This window comes from Salmo salar, chromosome 03, assembly GCF_965601325.2.
Source record: "Salmo salar chromosome 03, fSalSal1, whole genome shotgun sequence".
Lineage (NCBI taxonomy): Eukaryota > Metazoa > Chordata > Actinopteri > Salmoniformes > Salmonidae > Salmo > Salmo salar.
In genome coordinates this window covers 15,018,275-15,043,034 of record NC_138293.1, presented here as the reverse complement: position 1 = coordinate 15,043,034, position 24,760 = coordinate 15,018,275, and the positions used below count along the sequence as shown (strand labels likewise).

Here is a 24,760-nt window from a genome sequence, read left to right as displayed (position 1 = left end):
CTAGGATGTGTTATTTTAGTGTTCCCTTTATTTTTTTGAGCAGTGTACTTTGAAAATATTCCAAAACTAGGCATAAAGTAAACTTTTTATTTAATTTAGCATAAAAAGCACAAAACTACTACACTACCACGTCATAGTCATCTTCGAATCTCAATAATTTTTTTGCCAACAGACAGTAAGTGATACAGCATATGCAAATCTTTCATACAGTTGAAAATAAGCACTTTATAAAATATATATAATATATATCTACATCGTAACATAATGAACTTGGTGTTTCCCAAAAAGGCCCTGTGGTTTGTAATTTTTTCCCCCACAATACAAAAAGGTATTATCCCCCCACTTGGGAGAGTGATAGATAAGAGAACACAGTAGTCTAGAAAGTTCCATGGATGTGTACAGCTGAACGTGAGTGCGGACAGAAGTGACAAAAAAGACAAAGATATTACTGACAACTTGCAGAGATATGCTTTCTTTTGACAGATCTTCAGAAAGTGGTCATCTTGGACCTTGTACCATGAGGCATTGACATACACTTACTGGTTGTTTCAATCTAAAACTGCAGAGGCAGAGTGCCAAAAACAGCAGTCATCCACATGTAGTTCTCTCTAAAGAGCAAAGTAATGTTGTCTTCAGTGAGGCAACCAGTTACGCCACAATATAGTGCCTTGAAAGCCCCCAATGTTTTTCCTATGCCGTTGCCACTGGACACTGATCTAATTTCAGATTTGCACTTTACCCCTAATGGGTTTGTTTAGGATTTGAGGGATGGAATGCTGATCCTAGATTTGTGAAGACAACATCAACCTGGAGTGTTTTTTTTCCCTCCCCAACTACCTCTTATGACCAGCAGATGGTGTTCTACATCCTTCCACTCCATGTCAAAGCAGATTTTCACAACCTGGACTTCATAAGAGTACAGTTGTTCAACAACAACAACATTACAAACACTGATAGTTAACAGACTCTATCAAATGTCAAAAATGAATATACAATCTGGCCACATGTCTGCAATGAAATGAAAGGACTAAAGGGCTACAGATAAAGTTGCTTTTGAACTTTTGGGACAATGCGGGGCACATGGGTAATAGGGTTAAAGGAAGCACAGTCACGGTTTTAGGGAGGGGTGTTTGTAGGTGGTTTGATGTCCAGGGGAGGGGGGTCTACTCTTGGGCCTCCTTGCCCGTCATCTTGTAGATCTCGGTGGGTCCGTCCACGTGGGTGATGGTGGTGGTCAGCTGGATGTCCTCGCCACTGGCTCCTGCGTCTCCTGCACAGAGACCAACACACACGTCAGTATAGTAAACACAGACAGCAGTACATCTGGGTCATCTGCTTTGAGATCATTAGGCAACAAATGGAAGAAAACAAAACTGAAACAGGGAGGAGCAGGGCCGGCTGCAGCCTTTTGGGGGCCCTAAGCGAAATTTGGTTGGGCGGGTCCCTCAGCTCACAACATTTTAGTGTCCCCCATCTTGACAGTGGTGAAAAATTGGTCGTTTTAAAGTGAATTTCCTGCTATTGTACACATTTTGCCATGGGATGAAGATACATTTTTGCGGTTTTAAAACAAATTCCCTGCAATTCTACATATTTTGTCATGACTTATGCCATCTTAATAAGATATGAGTGAGAATTACTAGGGCCTCTGGGAACATGCCCTGTGTATCGTCCCCGGTTGGTATTTGGCCATGAATACTAGAAGTTTAGATAGCTGGCAATCTAAAAATTGTTAGCTGACATAGCTAATTGAGTGACTGTCAGTGACTGACAGAGAAAAACTGCTGAGGCACAACCAAATTTCGAAATTGTACCTGATGTACTCTACTATTCTTACTCTCAACACTAGGTTGAGAACATGATTGAGTTCCCCCCCCAAACAAATATAAACAGTGCCTTCAGAAAGTATTCACACCCCTTGACTTTTTCCACATTTTGTTATAACAGCCGGAATTTAAAATGGATTAAATTGAGATCTTTTGTCACGGGTCTACACACAATATACCATAATGTCAAAGTGGAATTATGTATTTGAAATTTAATAAAATACATACAAAATCAATAGCTGAAATGTATCGAGTCAATAAGTATTTAACTCCTTTTATGGCAAGTCTAAATAAGTTGAGGAGTAAAAATGTGCTTAACAAGTCACATAATAAGTTGCATTGACTCACTGTGTGCAAATATATTATTTTTGAATGACTACCTCATCTCTGTACCCACACTTACAATTATCTGTAAGGTTCCTCAGTTGAGCAGTGAATTTCAAACACAGATTCAACCACAAAGACCAGGGAGGTATCCCGATGCCTCGCAAAGAATGGCACCTATTGGTAGATGGGTATAAATTAAAAAAGCAGACATTTAATATCCCTTTGAGCATGGTGGCATTATTAATTACACTCTAGATGGTGTATCAATACACCCATTCACTACAAAGATACAGTCGTCCTTCCTAACTCAGTTACCGGAGAGGAAGGAAACCGCTCAGGGAATTCACCATGAGTTTAATGGCTGTGATAAGAGAAAACTGAGGATTGGTCAACAACATTGTAGTTACTCCACAATACTAACCTAATTGACAGAGTGAAAATAAGGAAGCCTGTACAGAATAATACTTTTTCCAAAACATGCACCCTGTTTGCAAAAAGGAACTAAAGTAATACTGCAAAAAATGTGGCAAAGCAATTCACTTTTTGTCCTGAATACAAAGTGTTGTGTTTGGGGAAAATCCAATACACCACAATATGGAGTAACACTCTCCACATTTTCAAGCACAGTGATGGCTGCATCATGTTATGGGTATACTTCTAATCGTTAACGACTGGGGAGTTTTTCAGGATATATATATATTTTTTTTAAATGGAATGTAGCTAAACCCTGTAACTGCCTATTTATTGCCTTACCTCCCTAATCTTCTACATTTGCACACACTGTACATATATTTTTCTATTGTGTTATTGACTATGTTTGTTTATGTGTAACTCTGTGTTGTTTTTGGTCGCACTGCTTTGCTTTATCTTGGCCAGGTCGCAGTTGTAAATGAGAACTTGTTCTCAACTGGCTTACCTGGTTAAATAAAAAAATAAAAATAAGCACAGGCAAAATCCTAGAGGAAAACATGGTTGCCTGCTTTCCACCAGACATTGGGAGATGAATTCACCTTTCAGCAGGACAATAACCTAAAACACAAGGCCAAATCTATACTGGAATTGCTTACCAAGAAGACAGTGAATGTTCCAGAGTGGCCTAGTTACAGTTGACTTTAATCTCCTTGAAAATCTATGGCAAGACTTGAACATGGTTGTCTAGCAATGATCAACAACCAACTTGACAGAGCTTGAAGAATTTAGAAAATAATAAAATGGGCAAATATTATACAATCCTGGTGTGCAAAGCTCTTAGACTTACCCAGAAAGAATCACAGATGTAACTGCTGCTAAATGTGATTCTAACATATATTGGCTCAAAGGGTGTGAATATTTATGTAAATTAGAGCTTGTATTTCATTTTTTATACATTTGCACAAATTTCTAACATGTTGTTTTCACTGTCATTATGGGGTATTGTATTTTTTGTCTGAATCCGCCACAATGTGTTAACTTTTTAAGACAGCTTCCATTTAACTTTTTTCTCCTGAACATCTTTTGTAGATCCAATTTTCCTTTCATTTCATGCCTTCTGATTCAAGAAAGATAGTATACTTTATTACGCTGTCTGTTGAAACTGCAATGCAAAAAGGGAAATCGAAGCAAGCCTAAATATCTTACATTGAGTGATACGTTTTTTTTAAATATGTTTTGCTTACCAAGCTAAATTATCTAAAGTCATTGGTCAACTTATTTCGAGATACATTTCAAAATTCTATTTAAATTTAAGATAACATTTCAAGATAAAAATGTAAGATAATTTTTCAAGATATTTGACCTTAACCATCACAAAAGGAGAGACAGTTGCGTGTTATAATTTTTTTCTGTACAGTAAAGTATATCAAGACTATTATGATACACTTAAATAAAATGTGACTTCCTTTTTGACCTACTGACACAGTTGACCATTAGAGGCAGCTGTTAGTTGGACTCACCGCTGGACTGCTCGTCTCCGTAGCGTTTGTGTGAGGGAGCATACAGGAACATGATGGCGAACACGTAGAGGTTCCACATGCCGTAGATTCCCGTGAAGAAGGCACTGTTCACCTGCACCGTGTAGTCTCCCCACTGCCAGTGGCCCTCGTTCACCTAGACAATATGGGTTGTGTTCAATAGGTACGAAATTTAAGCAAAAACACTACAAAACCCTGTCCAATAAGAAAATTGTTTTCATTTTTCCAGTGCAAAACATTTAGCTACGGAGTGCCCTAATGAACATGCTTAAATATCTAATCCACTCCAGAGGATTCTGGGATACCCCTGCAGTCAAACACACAGACATAACTCACCTGACTAATGATGAAGAAGATGACAGTCATTGCAGCACAGGTCAGAGTGACCAACATGAGGAACTTGAACCGGAAGATAAGGCCCTGAGAGAGGAACATTACAGTTACTATCCATGAAGATGATCCCCTGAGAGAGGAAGAAACTGGCTCTCATGAGGACCGCCACAGAAAAGGAAGACAGAGTTACCTCTGCTGCAGAGGATAAGTTCATTAGTTACCCGCCTCAGAAATTGCAGCCCAAATAAATGCTTCAGGTTCAAGTAACAGACACTTTTCAACATCAACTGTTTCCTCAGGAGACTGCATGAATCAGACCTTCATAGTCAAATTGCTGCAAAGAAACCACAACAAAAGGCCACCAATAAGAAGAAGAAACTTTCTTGGGCCAAGAAACTTGAGCAATGGACATTAGACCGGTGGAAATCTGTCCTTTGGTCTGAGGAGTCCAAATTTTAGATTTTTGGTTCCAACTGCCGTCTCTTTGTGAGACATAGAGTAGGTGAACAGATGATCTCTGCATGTGTGGTTCCCACCGTGAAGCTTGGAGGTGGTGGTGTGGCGGTGCTTTGCTGGTGACACCGTCAGTGATTTATTTCGAATTCAAGGCACACTTAACCAGCATGGCTACCACAGCATTCTGCAGCGATACGGCCATCCCATCTGGTTTGTGCTTAGTGGGACTATCATTTGTTTTTCAACAGGACAATGACCCAACACACCTCCAGGCTGTGTAAGGGCTATTTGACCAAGAAGGAGAACTGTATCAGATGACCTGACCTCCACAATCACCCGACCTCAACCCAATTGAGATCGTTTGGGATGAGTTGGACCGCAGAGTGAAGGAAAAGCAGCCAACAAGTGCTCTGCATGTGGGAACTCCTTCAAGACTGTTGGACAAGCATACTACATGATTCCATATGTGTTACTTCATAGTTTTGATGTCTTCACTATTATTCTATAATGTAGAAAATAGTAAAAATAAAGAAAAGCAATTGACTGAGTAGATGTGTCCAAACTTTTGACTGGTACTGTATGAAAACACAATTTTAGGTGCACAAATGTATACTCAAACACACACACAGACCTCATAGTGCAGGCGTCTGGCCTTGGACATGGCGGGCAAGGAGGACCTCTTCCCACTGATGTTGCGGAACACTTGGAACACCATGAAGCACAGGAAGAGGAAGTAGAGACAGGCACAGATCCCCGCCACAATGATGAACGCCATCTGTTATCAACCTTAGTCAAGGAGGGAACTAGCATGGTGATGCTAAAAAAGCTTAATAAATAGTTACAATATTACTCAAACTGAAAAGGCTAGACTCCAACTGTAACAGAGAAATAGGGCCAACCGTAACAGTCTTAGCTCAACATACATTTTCCAACAGACTGATAGAAACCCATAGCACGCTTACTTCTAGGAACACTAAATATAAAAAATGGAAACCTCTTTCGAATGAAAGGTTCTAAAAGCTAGTGAATATGCCATGGTCTACTTCTAGGCTTGATAGAGATTGCTGTCTTTTCACAGGCCTTTTTTCTCCCACTAGACTGGAGAGTGAGCAAGAAAGAGAAGGAGAGAGAGAAAGAGGGAATGCAAGAGGGAGAAAGTAAGAGTGAAGGAGAGCGAGAGACGAACCAAGAGACTCTTGCTGCCACTAGTTTTTGATTGGGGGGGGTTAGACTGATGAATCGTGCATCACCTAGGCCTGTGGGTTCCCCACTGCAGCTCTCCTCGACACCCACACAGAGAGAGAGAGCGGGCAGAGGGGAGACCCAGAAGAGAGATGGCCCAAGGCAGGAGTAGGCACTGCCAGCAACACTGAATTATTCCTCACTGCAGCACAGAACAGTGGAGAGGACCTCAGGGACAGCCTGTGACTGATGGAGGAGAAGTGCTCTGATTAATGTTAGTATGTCTCTGTCAAATATTGATATACAATCTGGCCCTATGTTGCAATGAAATGAGAGAGATCAGAGAAATACTAATACTAGGATACACTGGGAGCTTAAATTGGAATATACAGTACAATAACATGGACACATTATTTTCAGACTTCATCCCTAGTTTACTCTCCCTTCGTCCGTCAACTTTTTAAGGTAAGAAGTGATCATAGTAATCTAAAAGAATACAGCCAACTCAGTCCCCACGTCGGAAGCCCAAATACTGTAGAAAGGGTTCTTCAATTGGACACCCCTGGTGGGAAAAAAAATATTTCAGAAATGGTCCCTGCAGAATTGTGGTGGTAACCTCTAAACAAGTTTTATTTTGACAGTGTGACGAAGTGTGTGTTTCAGCCTCACCTCTCACACATGTCGAAGATAAACAGGCAGAAGGAGCCGAAGACAATGGGTCCCACCTGCTTCCAGTAGTTTGAGAAATGGTTCCTCTCCATCTGGTCCTGAGGGTAATGATAAAGGTGGGACACAGAACAGAAATACAAGAGAGGAGGGATGAAATAATAAAAGATTTAGAAAACAGCAGTATTCTAGTCTAAACTAAACCATGTATCTACAACGCCTTCAGAAAGGATTCACACCCCTGGACTTTTTCCACATTTTGTTGTGTTACAGCCTAAATTTAAAATGAATTACTTTTAGATTTTGTCACTGGCCTACACACACACACACACACACACACACACACACACAATACCCCACAATGTGAAAGTGGAATTATGGTTTTAGAATTTTAAAACAAATTAATAAAAAAATGTAAAGCCGAAATGACTTGAGTCAATAAGTATTCAGCACCTTTGTCATGGCTTAACAAGTCACATAATAAGTGTGCAACAATAGCATTGAACATGATTTTTGAATAACTACCTAATCTCTGTACCCCATACACACAAATATCTGTAAGGTCCCTCAGTTGAGCAGTGAAATTCAAACACAGATTCAACCACAAAGACCAGAGATTTTCCAATGCCTCGCAAAGAATGGCAGCTATTGGTAGATGAGGCAAAACAAATGTAGACATTGAATATCCCTTTGAATATAGTGAAGTTATTAATTACACTTTGGATGGTTTATCAATACACCCAGTCACTACAAAGATCGACCTCCTTCCTAACTCAGTTGCCGGAGAGAAAGGAACCTGCTCAGGGATTCCACCATGATGCCAATGGTGACTTTACAGTTACATAGTTGAATGGCTGTGACAGGAGAAAACAGAGGCTGGATCAACAACATAGAAGTTACTCCACAATACTAACCTGATTGACAGAGTTAAAAGGAAGCCTGCAAAAAAAAATATATATTCCAAAACATGCATCCTGTTTGCAACAAGGCACTAAAGTAATACTGTAAAAAATGTGGCAGAGCAATTCACTTTATGTCCTGAATACAAAGTGTTAATGTTGGCGCAAATCCAATACAACACATTACTGAGTACCACTTCCAATATTTCAAGCATAGTGGTGGCTGACTCATGTTGTCGATGCTTGTAATCTTTCAGGACTGGGGAGTTTTTCAGGATTAAAAAGAAAGGGAATGGAGGTAAGCACGGGCAAAATCCTGGAGGAAAACCTGGTTCAGTTGGCTTTCCTCCAGACACTGGGAGATGAATGCACCTTTCAGCAGAACAATAACCTAAAACACAAGGCCAAAACTACACTGGAGTTACTTACCAAGAAGACAGTGGATGTTCCTAAGTGGCCAAGCTACAGTTTTGACTTTAATCTACATGAAAATCTATGGCAAGACCTGAAAATAGTCTAGCGATGATCAACAACCAACTTGACAGAGCTTGAAGAATTTTTATAATAATAAAATGGGCAAAGGTTGCAAAATCCAGATGTGCAAAGCTCTTAGACTTACCCAGAAAGACTCACAGCTGTAATCACTGCCAAAGGTGCTTCTACAAAGAATTGACTCAAGGGTGTGAATACTTATGTAAATTAGATGTCTGTATTTTACTTTCAATAAATTAGCAAAATATTCGAATTCAGGCTGTAACAACATTTTGAATAAGTCAAGGGGTATGAACACTTTGTGAAGACACTGTATGTATGTAAATGAAACAAATCTACAATGGCCATACAGCTAACCATTCTAATTTGGTGTATACCACAAAGGGCACAATATCCTTCTATAACATTTATTTAACATAGCAAGACATTAAGCAGCATAAAAAAGGTTTAAGGACTATGGATACAAAGTCATAATAAGTCCATGGATACTAATTCAAACCGCTCGCCCACACGCCGCCATACACACGGTCTGTAGTTGTGAGACCAGTTGGACATAGTGCCAAATTCTCTAAAACAACATTGGAGGCAGCTTTCTGATGTAAAAAGGGCTTTATAAATCAATTTGATTGATTTAATCATGGTAGAGAAATTAACATTCAATTCTCTGGCAACAGCTCTGGTGGACATTCCTGCAGTCAACATGCCAATTGCACGCTCCCTCAAAACTAGAGACTCCTTTGGCATTGTCTTTAGTGACAAAACTGCACATTTTAGGGTGGACTTTTATTGCCCCCAGCACAAGGCCCACCTGTGTAATGATCATGCAGTTTAATCAGCTTCTTGATATGCCACACCTGTCAGGTGAATGGATTGTCTTAAAGTAGAAAGGCTCACTAACAGTAATGTAAACAAATTTCTACACAACATTTGAAAGAAATAAGCTTTTTGTGCATATGGAACATTTCTGGGATCTTTGATTTCAGATCATGAAACCAGCACTTTATATTTTTGTTCAGTTTATTTGACCCTGATGGTTATCTATGACCATTTGAACATCTTGAAGAACAATCTGGCCTTAATGGCCATGTACTCTTATACTGTAATCTCCACCAGCACAGCCAGAGGAGGACTGGCCACCTCTCAGAGCCTGGTCATCTCTAGATTTCTTCCTAGGTTCCTGCCTTTCTAGGGAGTTTTTCCTAGCCACCGTGCTTCTACATCTGCATTGCTTGATGTTTGGGGTTTTAGGACGGGTTTCTGTATAAGCACTTTGTGACATCTGCTGATGAAAAAACGGGTTTTATAAATACATTTGATTTCATTTGAAAGGCAATGTTACCACGTTCGCCTAGACCGGATTCACGGTAAATGCTACATATGTCAGCTCAACTGGAAATGACCTTTTAATGTCAACCACGCTAAAACGGAGAGCTTCCGCTCTACGGATTTTGGTCAATGGATACCAAGTCATTGGCTCAATGGATACCAAGTCAGTGAGAAGGTGAAGAGACAGACCATGAGGTGCTCTCCACAGAAGATGATCCAGAAGGAGAGCAGCATGGCGTAGAAGATGCCCTGCCGGATGTCCCCAAACAGCAGCATCCAGGTCCAGTTGAACCCCACAGAGAACCACTCCACCGGGATGTTGATGAAGGTCATGCACAAGCCCAGGGCAAAGATCACCCTGGAGGACACATCATCAACTGGATCATTATCAAAATCATTATCATCACCACCATCATGATCATCAACATAAATAGAAATATCAATAATCGTCAGTAATAGCATACTGCATTAACATAATGCTCACAATCAATATAAATTACTATGGACATTACTTTCTTATAATTCAGCAGAATTGTTAAATGGTTGGGTTCAGATAATTTAACACATGTTCTTTCAACTCAACATAGCCACTAAAAATCGGACGGAAATGTAACCGGAGAAATCATAACATGGGGTCAGACATAGGGGAGACTCCACTGGGGAGACTCCATAGTCCACCTCCCCAGCCACTGTACCACATTGCCGGCATTGATAAATCACTGCTGGTAAAATAAAGAAATAAATATCAACCTAATAACGCTTCTCTGTTCAATGGCTGCAAGTCCCTGCATGCTGGGAAAAGATGAAAGGATAATTGCAAAGAGGACAGGAGGAAGGGAGGGGTGCGAGTGAGGGATAGAGGTGGGTATATTGCAGGGAGAAGGAAGGGTGCAGTGCGGGCTGAGAGGTGGGAGTATTGTGTGTGTGTGGATGACGGTTTGCAATTGACTCTAAAAACATTAATCACATTCCAGAAGAGTCGGCAGCGAGAACTGTTCCGGCATGTTCTACCGAGTGAACAGTGTGAGACCACATTGGGCTGGTAATGCAGGGAATGTCCTGCACTCGGCGAATATACAGTCGGGAGAGAGGTGTGTATAAAGAGCACTTTAACTAAACAAGCTGCAGAGTTAGTTACATAACTAGTAAGAGAGCCAGATAAGAGGCATCAACCTACAGTACATCCTGTTTAGAGAGCCAGATAAGAGTCATCAACCTACAGTACATCCTGTTTAGAGAGCCAGATAAGAGGCATCAACCTACAGTACATCCTGTTTAGAGAGCCAGATAAGAGGCATCAACCTACAGTACATCCTGTTTAGAGAGCCAGATAAGAGGCATCAACCTACAGTACATCCTGTTTAGAGAGCCAGATAAGAGGCATCAACCTACAGTACATCCTGTTTAGAGAGCCAGATAAGAGGCATCAACCTACAGTACATCCTGTTTAGAGAGCCAGATAAGAGGCATCAACCTACAGTACATCCTGTTTAGAGAGCCAGATAAGAGGCATCAACCTACAGTACATCCTGTTTAGAGAGCCAGATAAGAGGCATCAACCTACAGTACATCCTGTTTAGAGAGCCAGATAAGAGGCATCAACCTACAGTACATCCTGTTTAGAGAGCCAGATAAGAGGCATCAACCTACAGTACATCCTGTTTAGAGAGCCAGATAAGAGGCATCAACCTACAGTACATCCTGTTTAGAGAGCCAGATAAGAGGCATCAACCTACAGTACATCCTGTTTAGAGAGCCAGATAAGAGGCATCAACCTACAGTACATCCTGGGGAAATAAAAGTACTAACCCAATAGAATCAGAAATTGCTTTAGTGGAAACAGACTTCAGGCATAGTCTTAGTCAGTGTGTACTGCTGCCATTGATACATGTGTTCTATATTCTTCCAGGAAACCTTGCCAAGTAGTTCACCAGCAATTAACAGTTAACTACTGACAATGGCATTAATGTACTTTCGGTTTGGAAAGAGAACCATATCCTGAGGCATGGTGGACACCGCACAAACATTCAAGTGCTTTAAACAAATCCGGTGTCAACCGCCTTGCGCATTGTGTCAACTGACTTTTCTTACATAGACAATAACGTAACCTTGGCCCAGTTCCCACAAATCCCACCATCAGAGCGACAGCAGGGAGCCTAAGTACCTATGAGAGGCATTTCCCCATTACATCTCTCTTATTAGCTTTAGAAATAAAAAGATTTCCATCTCGACACATCTAAGGAATAGCATGACGGCTTCACCAAAGCTTTTACAGCATGAAATAAATTGTCCTCTCCACAAATAGAGTTTGAGGGCCATTTCCTGAGAACTCTGCAGTCATTTGGGAACGAGGGCTCTGAGCCGAAGACCAAGGACAAGATGGAGAGAGCGAGGAAACATTGAGGTGGAAGTGCTAGTTGAGTGCTGAAAGACTGTTACACGCTTTCCGCCTTGACGAATGTTCCAGTGGTGTTGAACGCAGCGACATACTGATACACTCTCCCCTCACTGCAGGGGGTAAACTGACCGTTTAGCTCTCTGCACAGGGTATCCTTCAACATTACATTGGTAAATCATTTCAATCTGGTGTTAGTTCTCATTTTTGCTTGAAAAAGCTACATTTGGTACTGATTTTTATTTAACAGTGTAGCTGCCCAACTGCAGCTCTAGGATCAGTTTAGCCTTTTAGATTATTACGAATGCATGCACAAGGGGGAGCTGATCCTAGATCAGCAATCCTACTCTGAGATGCTTTGTGAATACGGACCCAGGACACTGCGCACTGAGATCTGACCTAGATGCACAGTTCATCCATAGTTAATCTAATGACATGTCTCTTCCTGTACTAATGTTACCATAAGCACCAGGCCTAACTGGTATCCACTGGGGTTACTGGGTTTTACCCTGGCTGACGGTTTGACTTGTGTATCGCGAGGACAAAGATATCCATGCATTTTGGATTAGAGAGCAATTCTCAATTCACACACAATTCACACACAATGCAACCAATGTCAATGGACAACTGAACTCTATTTTCACGCCAAATTTGAATAAACAACAAAGAAACATCCCGTTTACAGTCCAAAAAACAATATGGCCACCTTACTTTTCCAACAGCACAGGGGGTCGTGTCATCAGGGTGATGCGTCTCCAGTACCACACCATGATGATGAGGATGCTGGGTGTGAGGAAGGTCTTCATGGCGAACCACACCTTGGTGAAACCGCCGTTCTGATGGATACCCTGATAGGATAGGAAATGAAACCGTCAGCCACAGTCTTTCACAAAGTTCATTCTAACATCTCGTTTGGCCATTTTGACCATCAGTTTGGACAAAATCGAAAAAACTAACCAAAGTATTTTCACACTTCGGCCGTATGAAGACTACATAGTAAAGAATATTTGATAATCAAGGATATATTAGTCTCTCCCAACCGAGAGGAGACGGGGCGATCTGGAAGAGATGTGCGGTAGAGAATGCTCACCGCCAGACGGATGTCCTTGATCTCGCCGATGCCCATGTTGATCTTCTTGCGTTCGCTGACAGGCAGGCGGATGTTGAGGAGGTAGTACTTGTGGGCCACGTTGCCCAGCTCCATGAAGGGCAGCAGGTCACACTCATAGTAGCGCCCCTCGTTCTCATACGTCTGCAGGACAAGATAAATGGTAAGAGATATCCGAATGGACAACAACTTATATGGATATTTTCTTTTACACAAAAATAAATCTGTTGAGCTGAAACGATGAGACTTCGAGAGACTGATTAAGACCTGAAAAATCAAGTGTGAGCAATCAGGTGGCAAAATTAAGCAAAAGCCAGTTGCACAACAGATATTGAGGACTGGAATTGTTTACCTTGGTGGTGGTGAAGTTGCAGCTGAGCTTCCTCTGCTCTATGGAGTGGGCCATCTCTGTCCACTCACTGAGCATGTCATCTCTGTAGGCCAAACCCACGTTGATGGTGGCCAGCGCTCCATCCTCTGTAGGGGGAAAACGCCAACATATCCCACTTTAGGGTGATCTGAATGTTCAAAAGGTTCACAAATATACCAACTACCAAACTTCACATAGATACCAGTTATGGCGACTTCATTACAATGACATATCTATCCTGTTTTTGATCTATGCAGGTCTGAACAAGCAAGATCAGCATTGAAGGGGGAATTTGCAATTAATCAAATTCTCTTAATGCAATGAATCAAATCCGACGCAGCCGAAACGCGCCAGATTTGTAAAACCTTGTTTCTATTGAACATGCCATACAAATAAAGGCATTTTAATTAATTATATGAAGAGTGCCTTGGTTCTCCTTTCTTTTTGATGACCAATTCACCCCTTTTACCAAAGAGCACCTTCTGTCTACCAAAATGTACTATTGTGTACCTTAGTAGGCTTCCCTTCCTCCTGTTTCTACTAGTTAATCAAATTCTCTATTTACACCTGCTCAATTTAAATTTGTAGATTTGACATCAATATATCTGTGTAAACCAGCGATGACTGGGATGAAATAAGTCTCTGGTGACAGACAGACAGTCATGGAATTTTGGTAAGAGGCTAGCTCTCAATTATCCAAGGGGGTTTACAGTGGTCCCCGTCTTGGCTTATCAACTGAACATATGGATTGCAGCTGGCTCCATGTGAACTTCAAATCGAGACACTGTTTTAAAGTTTAGAAAAGTTAATAATCCTTGCGATACGGTTTTGGAAACTATTTGGATTTGAACTTTCATACCAGCGAGAAATAATTTTTAAAATACAAAAGATACACTTACTTTACGGAGTTCGGCTGTTTTCACACAAGGCCTCCAGCCGAGGTAGGACACATCCTCTAACCTTAAGCTCGCATTTCCATTGAACCATTCCACATTTCCGTCTAGATAGCACGAGTTTCTCAAAATACAGCCGGATGCAACTTTACTAAACTGGGTACAGTAAGTGCATATTTTGTATTAGAATAGATTTTTCTCGCTTATAGAAAAATGACAAATGTTTCCAAAACTGTATAGCGTTGCGAGGCATATTTGCGTTTGCGACAGAGTATTTGGTTAGAGTCGTACACCGTCGAGCATTTGCCTCAGGCAGCATATAGCTATGTGGAATGACCCAATGTAATGCAATGGAACTGGAGTCATGATAAGGGGTAGGGAGAGGCCAGAGGGGGAGCAACGTCTGGAGCTAAGAAAATAACGCATATCTCTGCTAAACATAAGATCTGATAATAGCAACACTGAGTAATTTTAAGGCTGTCCAATCACCTGACACGTCTTTCACTTAGTGTGAATAAAATGTTATAATTTCCCAAGGTGTATGCATCAACAACCATTAAAGACAATGAGTGCCAGTCTAAACTAAGCTATGTGAACCGGAGGCTCCGTACAGAAGGTGTGACGCAATTGCGTCACCACCAAAGGGCGAGCTCTGTACCACATTGCCGTGCTCCTCAAATGTTCTAACAATGCGGAGGGCTCCGTACAGCTCCGCATTGACATGATTGGTTGACAGTTGGTGGGGGTGGGAGGCCCTGTATAAACACAAACTCACAACTTCCTTCACAACAGCTCTTCAATGTGAAGCGCAAGAAGTATGAATTCCCTTAATTCCGCATCACAATAAATGCAGACATCAGATTGACAATGCAGTGGCCATACAACCTCTTCTGAATCATGATGTAGCCTGTCTCTGCATTATATTTCTGAACAGCTGAAATAAAAACCCCAAGGCGATTTGAACGAACATTCCAAAATATATATATATATTATTTTTCAGCAACTGCAATATACATGACGACAGACAGACCGAGAAGGTTGTAGCCTTCAGCCTACAACCTTCTCGGTCTGTCTGTCATGTATATTGCAGTTGCTGAAAAATAACACTACTTGACTGCCTGTCCTGCACAGCTTAGCCAATGTTTGCAATGATGATGAAAAAAAATAACATTCAATTGCTAATTGTCTTGCTGCGTTCCAACTCTGCAGCCGAACGTTCTAGGCAGCCGGGCATGTATCCAGATAGATTTAAAAAATAATAATCTGACAATGGGCAAGTTAGTTTTGAGTCAACCGGTGACTTTTTATTTTTATTTTAAAAACATTCCACCAGGTAGGCCAGTTGAGAACAAGTTCTAATTTACAACTGTGACCTGGCCAAGACAAAGCAAAGCAGTGGGACAAAAACCACAGAGTTACACAAACAAACTACAGTCAATAACACAATAGAAGAAAAAAATAGAAAAAACTATGTACAGTGTGTGCAAATGTAGAAGAGTAGGGAGGTAGGCAATAAATATGGTGGTAAGTAATAATATGGGGATGAGGTAGTTGGGTGTGCTTTTAAAGACAGGTGGGTGTTGCTATGGTGACCAGTGAGCTGAGATAAGGCAGGGCTTTACCTAGCAAAGACTTATAGATGACCTGGAGCCAGTGGGTTTGGCAACGAATATGTAGTGAGGGCCAACCAACGAGAGCGTACAGGTCGCAGTGGTGGGTAGTATACGGGGCTTTGGTGACGAAACGGATGGCACTGTGATAGACTACATCTAGTTTGCTGAGTAGAGTGTTGGAGGCTATTTTGTAATTTACATCGGCGAAGTCAAAGATAGGTAGAATAGTCAGTTTTACGAGGGTATACTGATATCGTGGAGAGAGTTAATAGCTGCATATACCTCAGCAGCGAAGAATAACATGAAATCGGCTAGATTACCTGTTTGTGTCCTGCTTATGTTTCAAATACTGACAAAGTTTGTACGATCAAGTTGATAATGCATATTGTGTAAAACATGTAAATAGCTGGATGTAGCCTACTCCGCTCCTGAAAAAAGGACATGAAATCACACTGACAGGCTTTAGATCACATTGCAAAGGCAAAGTGTTCTGTACTTCCTCCGTCCAAACAGATTCTTGTGCGGTTATGAAACAAGCTGGAGAGCACCGAAAGTAACCCGGTGGCCTGACCGGGAGAAGAGAGGAAAGGGGGGGGGGTTATTGGCAGTCCTCTCTCCTCTGTCTCCCCAAACCCCTCTTTCCCTCCCCTCTCAAGCGAACACTGCCAAAGATCCTGAATGTCAGCTTAACGCACACAAACATTCCACCCCAGTCCAGCGGCCATTGCCCCAGTGACTAAGCCTTCTCAACAGCTGTGTTATTGCTGGACCCCTGCCAGGGGTGATTGTAGCCAGGGTAGAGTGGGGTGGGAAGAAAGGGGGCCAATTCTTCTCAGGGACCAGCTTTATAACACCAAGTGGGCAAGGTGCTGTTGGTGGGGCTTCTTTACGCATTCCGCAATAGTCATATGACTGAGGAGTAGAATCCCCTTACCTTTGGCGTGGTACTGTCTAACCCTTTGGCGTGGTACATTCTAAAGAAAGTGGTTCTGGTTGAGTTATAGACAGAGGCCATTTTGTCAGACAGAGCTCTGCTTCTTTGCTTCCCAGTCAGCCAGAGAGATTTAGATGCCGTGAGAAAGTAATAACCTAGAGCGCTGTCAATAGACTGCTGGAACTCCTCAACCTAGAGCGCTGTCAATAGACTGCTGGAACTCTTCAACCTAGAGCTCTGTCAATAGACTGCTAGAACTCCTCAACCTAGAGCGCTGTCAATAGACTGCTAGAACTCCTCAACCTAGAGCGCTGTCAATAGACTGCTGGAACTCTTCAACCTAGAGCGCTGTCAATAGACTGCTGCAACTCCTCAACCTAGAGCGCTGTCAATAGACTGCTGCAACTCCTCAACCTAGAGCTCTGTCAATAGACTGCTGGAACTCCTCAACCTAGAGCTCTGTCAATAGACTGCTGGAACTCCTCAACCTAGAGCTCTGTCAATAGACTGCTGGAACTCCTCAACCTAGAACTCTGTCAATAGACTGCTGGAACTCCTCAACCTAGAGCTCTGTCAATAGACTGCTGGAACTCCTCAACCTAGAACTCTGTCAATAGACTGCTGGAACTCCTCAACCTAGAGCTCTGTCAATAGACTGCTGGAACTCTTCAACCTAGAGCGCTGTCAATAGACTGCTGGAACTCCTCAACCTAGAACTCTGTCAATAGACTGCTGGAACTCTTCAACCTAGAGCGCTGTCAATAGACTGCTGGAACTCCTCAACCTAGAACTCTGTCAATAGACTGCTGGAACTCCTCAACCTAGAGCGCTGTCAATAGACTGCTGGAACTCCTCAACCTAGAGCTCTGTCAATAGACTGCTGGAACTCCTCAACCTAGAGCGCTGTCAATAGACTGCTGGAACTCCTCAACCTAGAGCGCTGTCAATAGACTGCTGAAACTCATTTTCCTTGATCAAATTAGCACTCCACACCTTATTAATGTAACATAGGTTGTTTGCAGAGCTACTGTAACCGATGTGGTGAAATGGCTAGCGGGGTACCCACTAATAGCGTTTCAATCGGTGACGTCACTCGCTCCGAGACCTTGAAGTAGTTGTTTACCTTGCTCTGCAAGGGCCACGGCTTTTGTGGAGTGATGTGTAATGATGCTTCAAGGGTGACTGTTGTCTATGTGTGCAGAGGGTCCCTGGTTCGAGCCCAGGTAGGGGCAAGGAGAGGGACGGAAGCTATACTGTTAACACTACCCTTGCATGAAGAGTATTCCTGGCTGAGACTATCTGACCTCTGTTTAGACCAAAAAGAGACCTAGAGCTCAGTGAGCTAATATGATCTTGAGTTGCAAAGACAACCTGGATTGGATTTGCGATCAGTGACACTACAGCTACACGTTTCAGCACTGAAGTTGAATACGTCGATTGATATGCAGCTGCTTGACATTTCCATGCCGGTTGTCTAGCTCTTCTCTGCAGCTCGGTCATAGACAGCTGTTGACATCAGGGTGATCATTAGGCCCTTGCCTCAGGGCCCGGGGCCAGGCACATTAACACTGCTGGCAGATGATCAGAGGTAGTCTACCCAGCCCCAGTGTCTCAGAGTGGGGTGGATAACAGTCCCATTCCACAGCATCTGGTTGGGTGGAATTGTGGGACGGGGTGGTGAATCAGACTAATCTGGCAGCGCAAGCTGTAAACAACAACAATAATTTCATGCTTGGGACATTAACTTATTTTTATTATGAAGACACATTGATGAGTACACACTGAAACATGACCATAGTTTATATGAGAAAAAAACTGTATAAACCTTACTCAGAATTTAAGTTTTATTGTCGTAAAATGCAGCTTCACTAATCTCCCCATCTGAGATATCTACTGCAGCCCTCATCCTCCACATACAAACACCCGTTCTGCCAGTCACATTCTGTTAAAGGTCCCCAAAGCACACACATCCCTGGGTCGCTCGTCTTTTCAGGTCGCTGCAGCTAGCGACTGGAACAAGCAGCAACAAACACTCAAACTGAACAGTTTTATCTCAATCGCTTTATTCAAAGACTCAATCATGGACACTCTTAATGAGAGTTGTGGCTGCTTCGCGTGATGAATTGTTGTCTCTACCTTCTTTCCCTTTGTGCTGTTGTCTGTGCCCAATCATGTTTATACCATGTTTTGTGCTGTTACCATGTTGTTTTCTTAGGTTTCTCTTTATGTAGTGGTGTCTCTTGTTGTGATGTGTGTTTTGTCCTATATAATCCCAGCCCCCGTCCCCGCAGGAGGCCTTTTGGAAGGCCATCATTATAAATAAGAATGTTCTTAACTGACTTGCCTAGTTTAATAACGGTTAAATAAAATAAAATCAAGCGTACTTTCACAACATATCTTTGGTGAGAGGAGGATGTTACAGAGTGCCTCGTGCCCTGCTGTACAACAGGGTTCCCCAACTGAAGACCCGCAGGCTGAATTTGGCCCGCAGGTGATTTCATTTGGCATCCCCATGTTCTCTGAACAAAAAATATATATATTTTTTTTTTATTGTTGGACATAACGCCAGCAAATCAGCTCTGTTTGATTTTAATTTTGAAAATCTGTTCCAAAGTATTCGCACGCATAAGAGATATTTGTGATCGTATACAAATGTAAGCAAGGTTTGAAATTATTATGTTTTAGTCAAATATTATATCTGTTTGGGCTTCTTGCAGTCAATAAATGATTTGTAATTATGTTCCAGCCCCCTGACCACCCACTCAAGAAAAATAAAATGGCCCGCGGCTGAACGTAGTTGATGTACAACCGCTGCTAGGCCAGATAGAAATCTGTTACACAACATAATAAGAAGTTGGGCTCTGCCTCCCTCCATCCCAAGGCCTCCTGGAGCTTAAAAGAGTCTGTGTTCTGATCACTTTCCCAGGCCGGCCCGGCCCACCGATCCCCCTTCATTAGTCCTCTTTGTTATCCCTCTAATCCCTTCTTTCACAGCCCCAGACCTGGCACAGTGCCAAGCGCCGATCTGCCCAGTCAGTGTCGCCCCTTCCTTTCCAACCACACACTAAGAGATATAGTGTTAAGAAGTCAAAGGGAGAAGCAAGCCCAAATCCATATTACCTTTCCCTTAATCCCAGGCCAGAAGAGGGTTGCCATGTTTGAATCATTTTCTGAATGTGAGAACTATGCACACTTCCAAATCAAACCCTCATCCCTACACCTAGGATTTTCAGGTAGATCTGTGAGAACAGACTGGATTGATGTAAGAACGATGGTGACCTTTTCCCATGTGTATAGTACCATATTGTAATAGGCATACAGGAAGTGCATTGGGTTCCAGTTGGAATTGGGCACAGATCTGACTGATACCATGTTCGGATAAGGATGTGGTCAAACATTCCTGGTCTGAACGTAAAGGAAGGTTAAGAGGATACAGGAAGGAGCAGGATGTCTGCTATGATGAGTAAAGGGATGGGGAAAAACTAGCCTTCATCAGATCAGGGCGGCGCACAATTGGCCCAGCGTCGGTAGGGGAGGGTTTGGCCGGGGTAGGCCATCATTGTAAAATAAGAATTTGTTGCCTAGTTAAATAAAGGTTAAATTAAAAAAATCTAACACCTGCTGCTGAAAATGACTCAATATTTCAGGGCTTTTGTGTTTGTTTTCTAATTTTACATTGACCTCTACAATGGAGAGTGAGACACTCTTCCCCAACCCTCACTGAGGGACGTGCCGTATACTATGTTACAATTCGTCTTGGGGATATCCAGGAGAAAATGTGACAAATTTGCCCAGCAGAGTGTTATTCCACTTCATATTAGGGAATTGCAAAGCTATCAGCTTCCAAATTGAGACAGCCCACCACAGTTTTAGTTTCCCCAACTACCTGTTCTATAGAGACTATAAGCCTCTGACATGGATCCCTGAGGCTTGTATCACTAGGGAGAACCAGCAGCACATCAGTCATTGTCAGGCCTTCCTCTCAGCGTGAGATAAATCCAATCCACTAAGAGGAGAGAAACATTCCTCAGGGGCCTCATGCGTTCAACACAATAGGCAGGACAAAAGCAGCCAACAGCCCGAGGTGACGTAGAGGGACACTAATATCAACAGCATCTATAGACACATGAATACTTTAGAATTGGATCCACAGAGAGTGTAGAAGACAAAGGACACATACTTCAGTGGTCATAGAGCTGCTTGGACTGGTGAGTCCTCATGAGTCATGATACAACAGACAAACCAAACGGAAAGATAGACAACAGACAGACGGACAACAAAAACACACAAGATGGAGACATGACATCACACAAAAAAAGACAGACAAAGATCAACAAGGTAAAAATGTCACAGACTCCTGAAATAACACAATCGACACACAATGAACGGCAGCCATATTGAAATCTAACAAGAAGTGTTGCTCACCTATCTGGTTGTACATCTTGAAGACAATGTCAAACTGTAGGATGACCAGCATAAACTGGAACCAGGGGCTCATCTCTTTGTTGGGCAGGGGGATATGGACGGCAAATACAATGTTGTTGGCCTCGATCTTCTTGGCCATGGCCTCGTCAAAGTCCCGGATCTTGTCACACTGGTTAGGGCCCCAGGGCATGAACCATTTGGTGCTCTGGTGATGTTTGTCCGTGTCCACACATTTGGTAGCCAGGTAGTGGACTGCTGTGGTGGGGCTGGGAGCTACAGGGAGAGGAAAACAGACTTTAGCCTGGGTAACTGCTTGCTAGGTTACTGCCCAGTTACCTTGGTAGATACTCTAGGTACATAAGTAGTCCTATTCATCTGTCACCTTCCGTGTAGAAAAAAAAAAAAATCTATATTTGATGAAATTAGCAGTAAATAGTATTTGGGGGATTTAAATGGTAATTTTTGGTTGCTGACCACATCGTTCCACAATTTTGTTGCGGTTCTTATTTCAATGCTCTATGTGTAACCTTATATTATTATGCTGAATCATGTGGAATTTTCACGTCCATTGGTTCCCGAGTGGCGCAGCGGTCTAAGGCACTGCATCTCAGTGCAATGGGCGTCACTACAGTCCCTGGTTTGAATCCAGACGATCACATCCGGCCATGATCGGGAGTCCCATAGGGCGGCGCACAACTGGCCCAGCGTCGTCCGTCATTGTAAATAAGAATTTGTTCTTAACTGGCTTGCCTATTTAAATAAAGGTTAAATTTAAAAAATATATAACGTGTATGTGACACACAAAGTGTGTATATTTTCAGTGAATTCATAGTTAGGCTAAGTTGAAAACAATCAATTTCCAAACTCATAATCAAAGCTTTGTTCTGGAGTTTAAGATGTGTCAGACAGCTATCAAGCTCAACAAAGTAGACATACATGAAGACATTTTTCTATGGTTTTTGTTTATTGTCAAAAACAGTCAAATAGAATATCACCCAAAAAATGAAGAAGTTGCGTTTTAGATCAAACCTAGCCAAATCCTGCTTTAACAAAGTGCCAATTATTTCTAACCATGTTGACAGAACACCCTGTAGCAAGGCCCAATCGCTTTGAAGCTAGCTGTCGGGAAATGCCCCAGCACACAATACTGTAATGTATTGGTAATATGTAAGAACAAGGTCCATGCCCTCAGGGCTAGAGAAAGACGACAGCCACGGCCAAAAAAGCATGAGTGACTTTTCCCTTCATCAATATATCCTCCTAAATTCAGGGATAATTAACAACTCCCTGCTAGGAATACATCATGCCACTATAATCAATGATTAGCTCAAATGGAAGTCATTTGAGACACCTACAACAATCCAATCTTTCACATTAGTTACTTACGTGCTCAAATATCATACACCTTTAATGATTTGTCCACAGACGAAAACAGCTAAAACAAGGAAACATGTCCCATTGCGAGGCCCTGGTCTGTGCCATTACCAGCTGATGTCGAGCCAATTTATTTACTCTCAATAGAGTAACTGAAAAAACATACCACAGCATAAAAGCACCCTTGAGGCTAGGCCTTTGGCACCCACTTCATAAAACTAATCAGGCCATCAACTATCTCTGTGTGTGTGTGTGTGTGTATGTGTGTGTGTGTGTGTGTGTGTGTATGTGTGTCTTCTTAACTAGGTGTGCCAGTGTCACCTCACAAAGGACTACTCACACACACACCAAATTGAATTAAACCAGCTCTACGGAACCCCTCAGAGTTCAATTATCCTGGGACCCTAAGATTCCGGGCACACCACTCCTCCAGTTTCTACCCCAGTGTGTCCGCCTTTCTGCCCAGTGACCTCATGCCGTGTCAGAGACGAACGCCTTTCTACTCAATTACCCTGGCTGGCCCCGGCCACCGAGCAAATACAAAAGCATCAGGCTTCATTAAAACTATCTAAGGCAGGAGCGTCCCAAACAAGCTCATTTTATATCAGTAGCCATCCAGCTCTGGAGAAGAGACTGACTGAATGGAGAAAGTTAGTTTGGGGGGAAACTAGAGATAGGAATCTGTAACAGGCCTCAACTAGTGTGACACTGAGCTTGTGTAGGAGTATCTGTGTGAGTGTGTAGGCACATGGGAAAAAAGCTGACAGCAACTCTGATGTAGTACTTGAGGCAGAACACAGTTTTGACAGCTGTGTGTGTGTCAGTGGGGAGTAGAGCCATGCAAATGGAACCAGCAGGAGAGGAGGAAATATGCAACGCTAAGAGAGGTTTGGGATTTGAGAGGGATGCAAGGGGGGAAAAGAAAGAGATGGTGCCTGCCTGGGGCCACGGAGACAGACTTAAATGAGGGGAAGGAGGAGAGCAAACATTCTGTACTGAATCAAAGTGAAGTTAAAGATACACACCAATTCCTATGGTGTTTTACAGGAATAGAGGTTATTCTTATTGGAAAAACAAACTCATATGCCAATTAAGTGGATTAACTTATTATAAAGTAACGAGTTTTCTGAAATAGGAAAGTTGTGTGTATTAATGGCAAAAGTTTCAAGACCACATTAAACCTTGCAACGTCAATAAAGAGGAAACGATTGAGTTAGAGGCCAATACTTTCTATTTTTCTTAACTTTGAAGAGTTCAAAACTTCGTTAAAGGCTACATTGTTAAAGTTACATAGGCAAAACTTAAAGGCAAGCCCTACAGTCGCCATTCTGTTCCATTTTATAACAAAACATAGCAGTGATTTAAAATATTACCATGTTCTGTAAAATTATATTGTCTAAAGAACTAAGTTGTTTTCATTATTTGATACATAAAATATTCGATCTATAAATCGTGGTTATTCAACCGCGTATATCGCATAACAAAGCCAAAGGTTGCAACATAAAGGAATACAATTGGAAAAACCATGCTTACCAATCAAGCCTCCGACCATAAAAGCAAACGCTTGGAATAAAAGCAGAATCACTCCTACGATCACCAACTTTTTGGTGCTCATGTTTTCAATAATTGCTCCGGCCATCTTAAAAAGTTGAAGAAAAATCACGAGTGAGAAATCGAGAAGAAAGTCACCGCATCTAGCTAGTACTCCAGCAACCAAGATTGAGGAAGGCTAGCCCCGCACTGACTTGCTTGCCTTTCAACTTCGAAGGACTAAAGCAGAATCACATGACGGAACAGCACCCCTGCCTATCGCTGCCGAACACTACACTGAAGGATCTGTGGAGCGCCGCCGCATTGCAATAGAGGTTCATAATACAGGTTACCGAGTCACTAAATGCCCGAATAATTATAGCCCCCATTGTGCCAGGGCTATGCAAAGGAATGTTTTCAGTAAAGCTTGAAAAGTGTTCTGATCTTAACTTGATTCTTCCCTTCTTTGGAAATGTTAAAAACTATATTAGTTCATAAATATCAATAGCCTTAATGTGTGACGTTTAAGCTTATATAAAATGTTTCCTAAATGAAATGTATTAATACATACTGTAGGATGAAGATATTTCATGCAATTTAATTGAATGCAAAGTAAGCCCTTTATGCAAATATTAAAGTCTATGCACACTATACAGTTTTGT

At 42.1% G+C, this 24,760-nt stretch overlaps 1 protein-coding gene across 2 annotated transcripts; it reads right to left on the bottom strand.

Moving 5' to 3' along the window:
• Window positions 1-73: 73 nt before the first annotated feature.
• gp177 (Integral membrane protein GPR177) lies at window positions 74-24,397 on the bottom strand. Of its 2 annotated transcripts, XM_014189701.3 has the most exons (13): window positions 24,102-24,397; window positions 21,195-21,467; window positions 13,312-13,436; window positions 12,942-13,103; window positions 12,563-12,699; window positions 9,646-9,814; window positions 6,743-6,840; window positions 6,572-6,635; window positions 5,523-5,666; window positions 4,439-4,522; window positions 4,085-4,238; window positions 2,230-2,327; window positions 74-1,270 (listed from the first exon to the last, which is right to left on the bottom strand). In XM_014189701.3, the coding sequence occupies exons 1-12, from the start codon at window positions 24,205-24,207 to the stop codon at window positions 2,278-2,280; spliced, it is 1,566 nt and encodes a 521-aa protein (XP_014045176.1). In that variant the 5' UTR covers window positions 24,208-24,397; the 3' UTR covers window positions 74-1,270; window positions 2,230-2,277.
• Between the last annotated feature and the right edge of the window lie 363 nt (window positions 24,398-24,760).

Bases quoted from the DNA above. Each gene is read 5' to 3' on its own strand.
- gp177 (XM_014189701.3), bottom strand. From the start codon at position 24,207: ATGGCCGGAGCAATTATTGAAAACATGAGCACCAAAAAGTTGGTGATC. The intron at 13,104-13,311 runs GTAAACAATTCC...CTTGTCCTGCAG, and splicing joins GCAACTTCACCACCACCAAG to ACGTATGAGAACGAGGGGCG. The intron at 6,841-9,645 runs GTCTGTCTCTTC...CATTACCCTCAG, and splicing joins TCTGTGGAGAGCACCTCATG to GACCAGATGGAGAGGAACCA.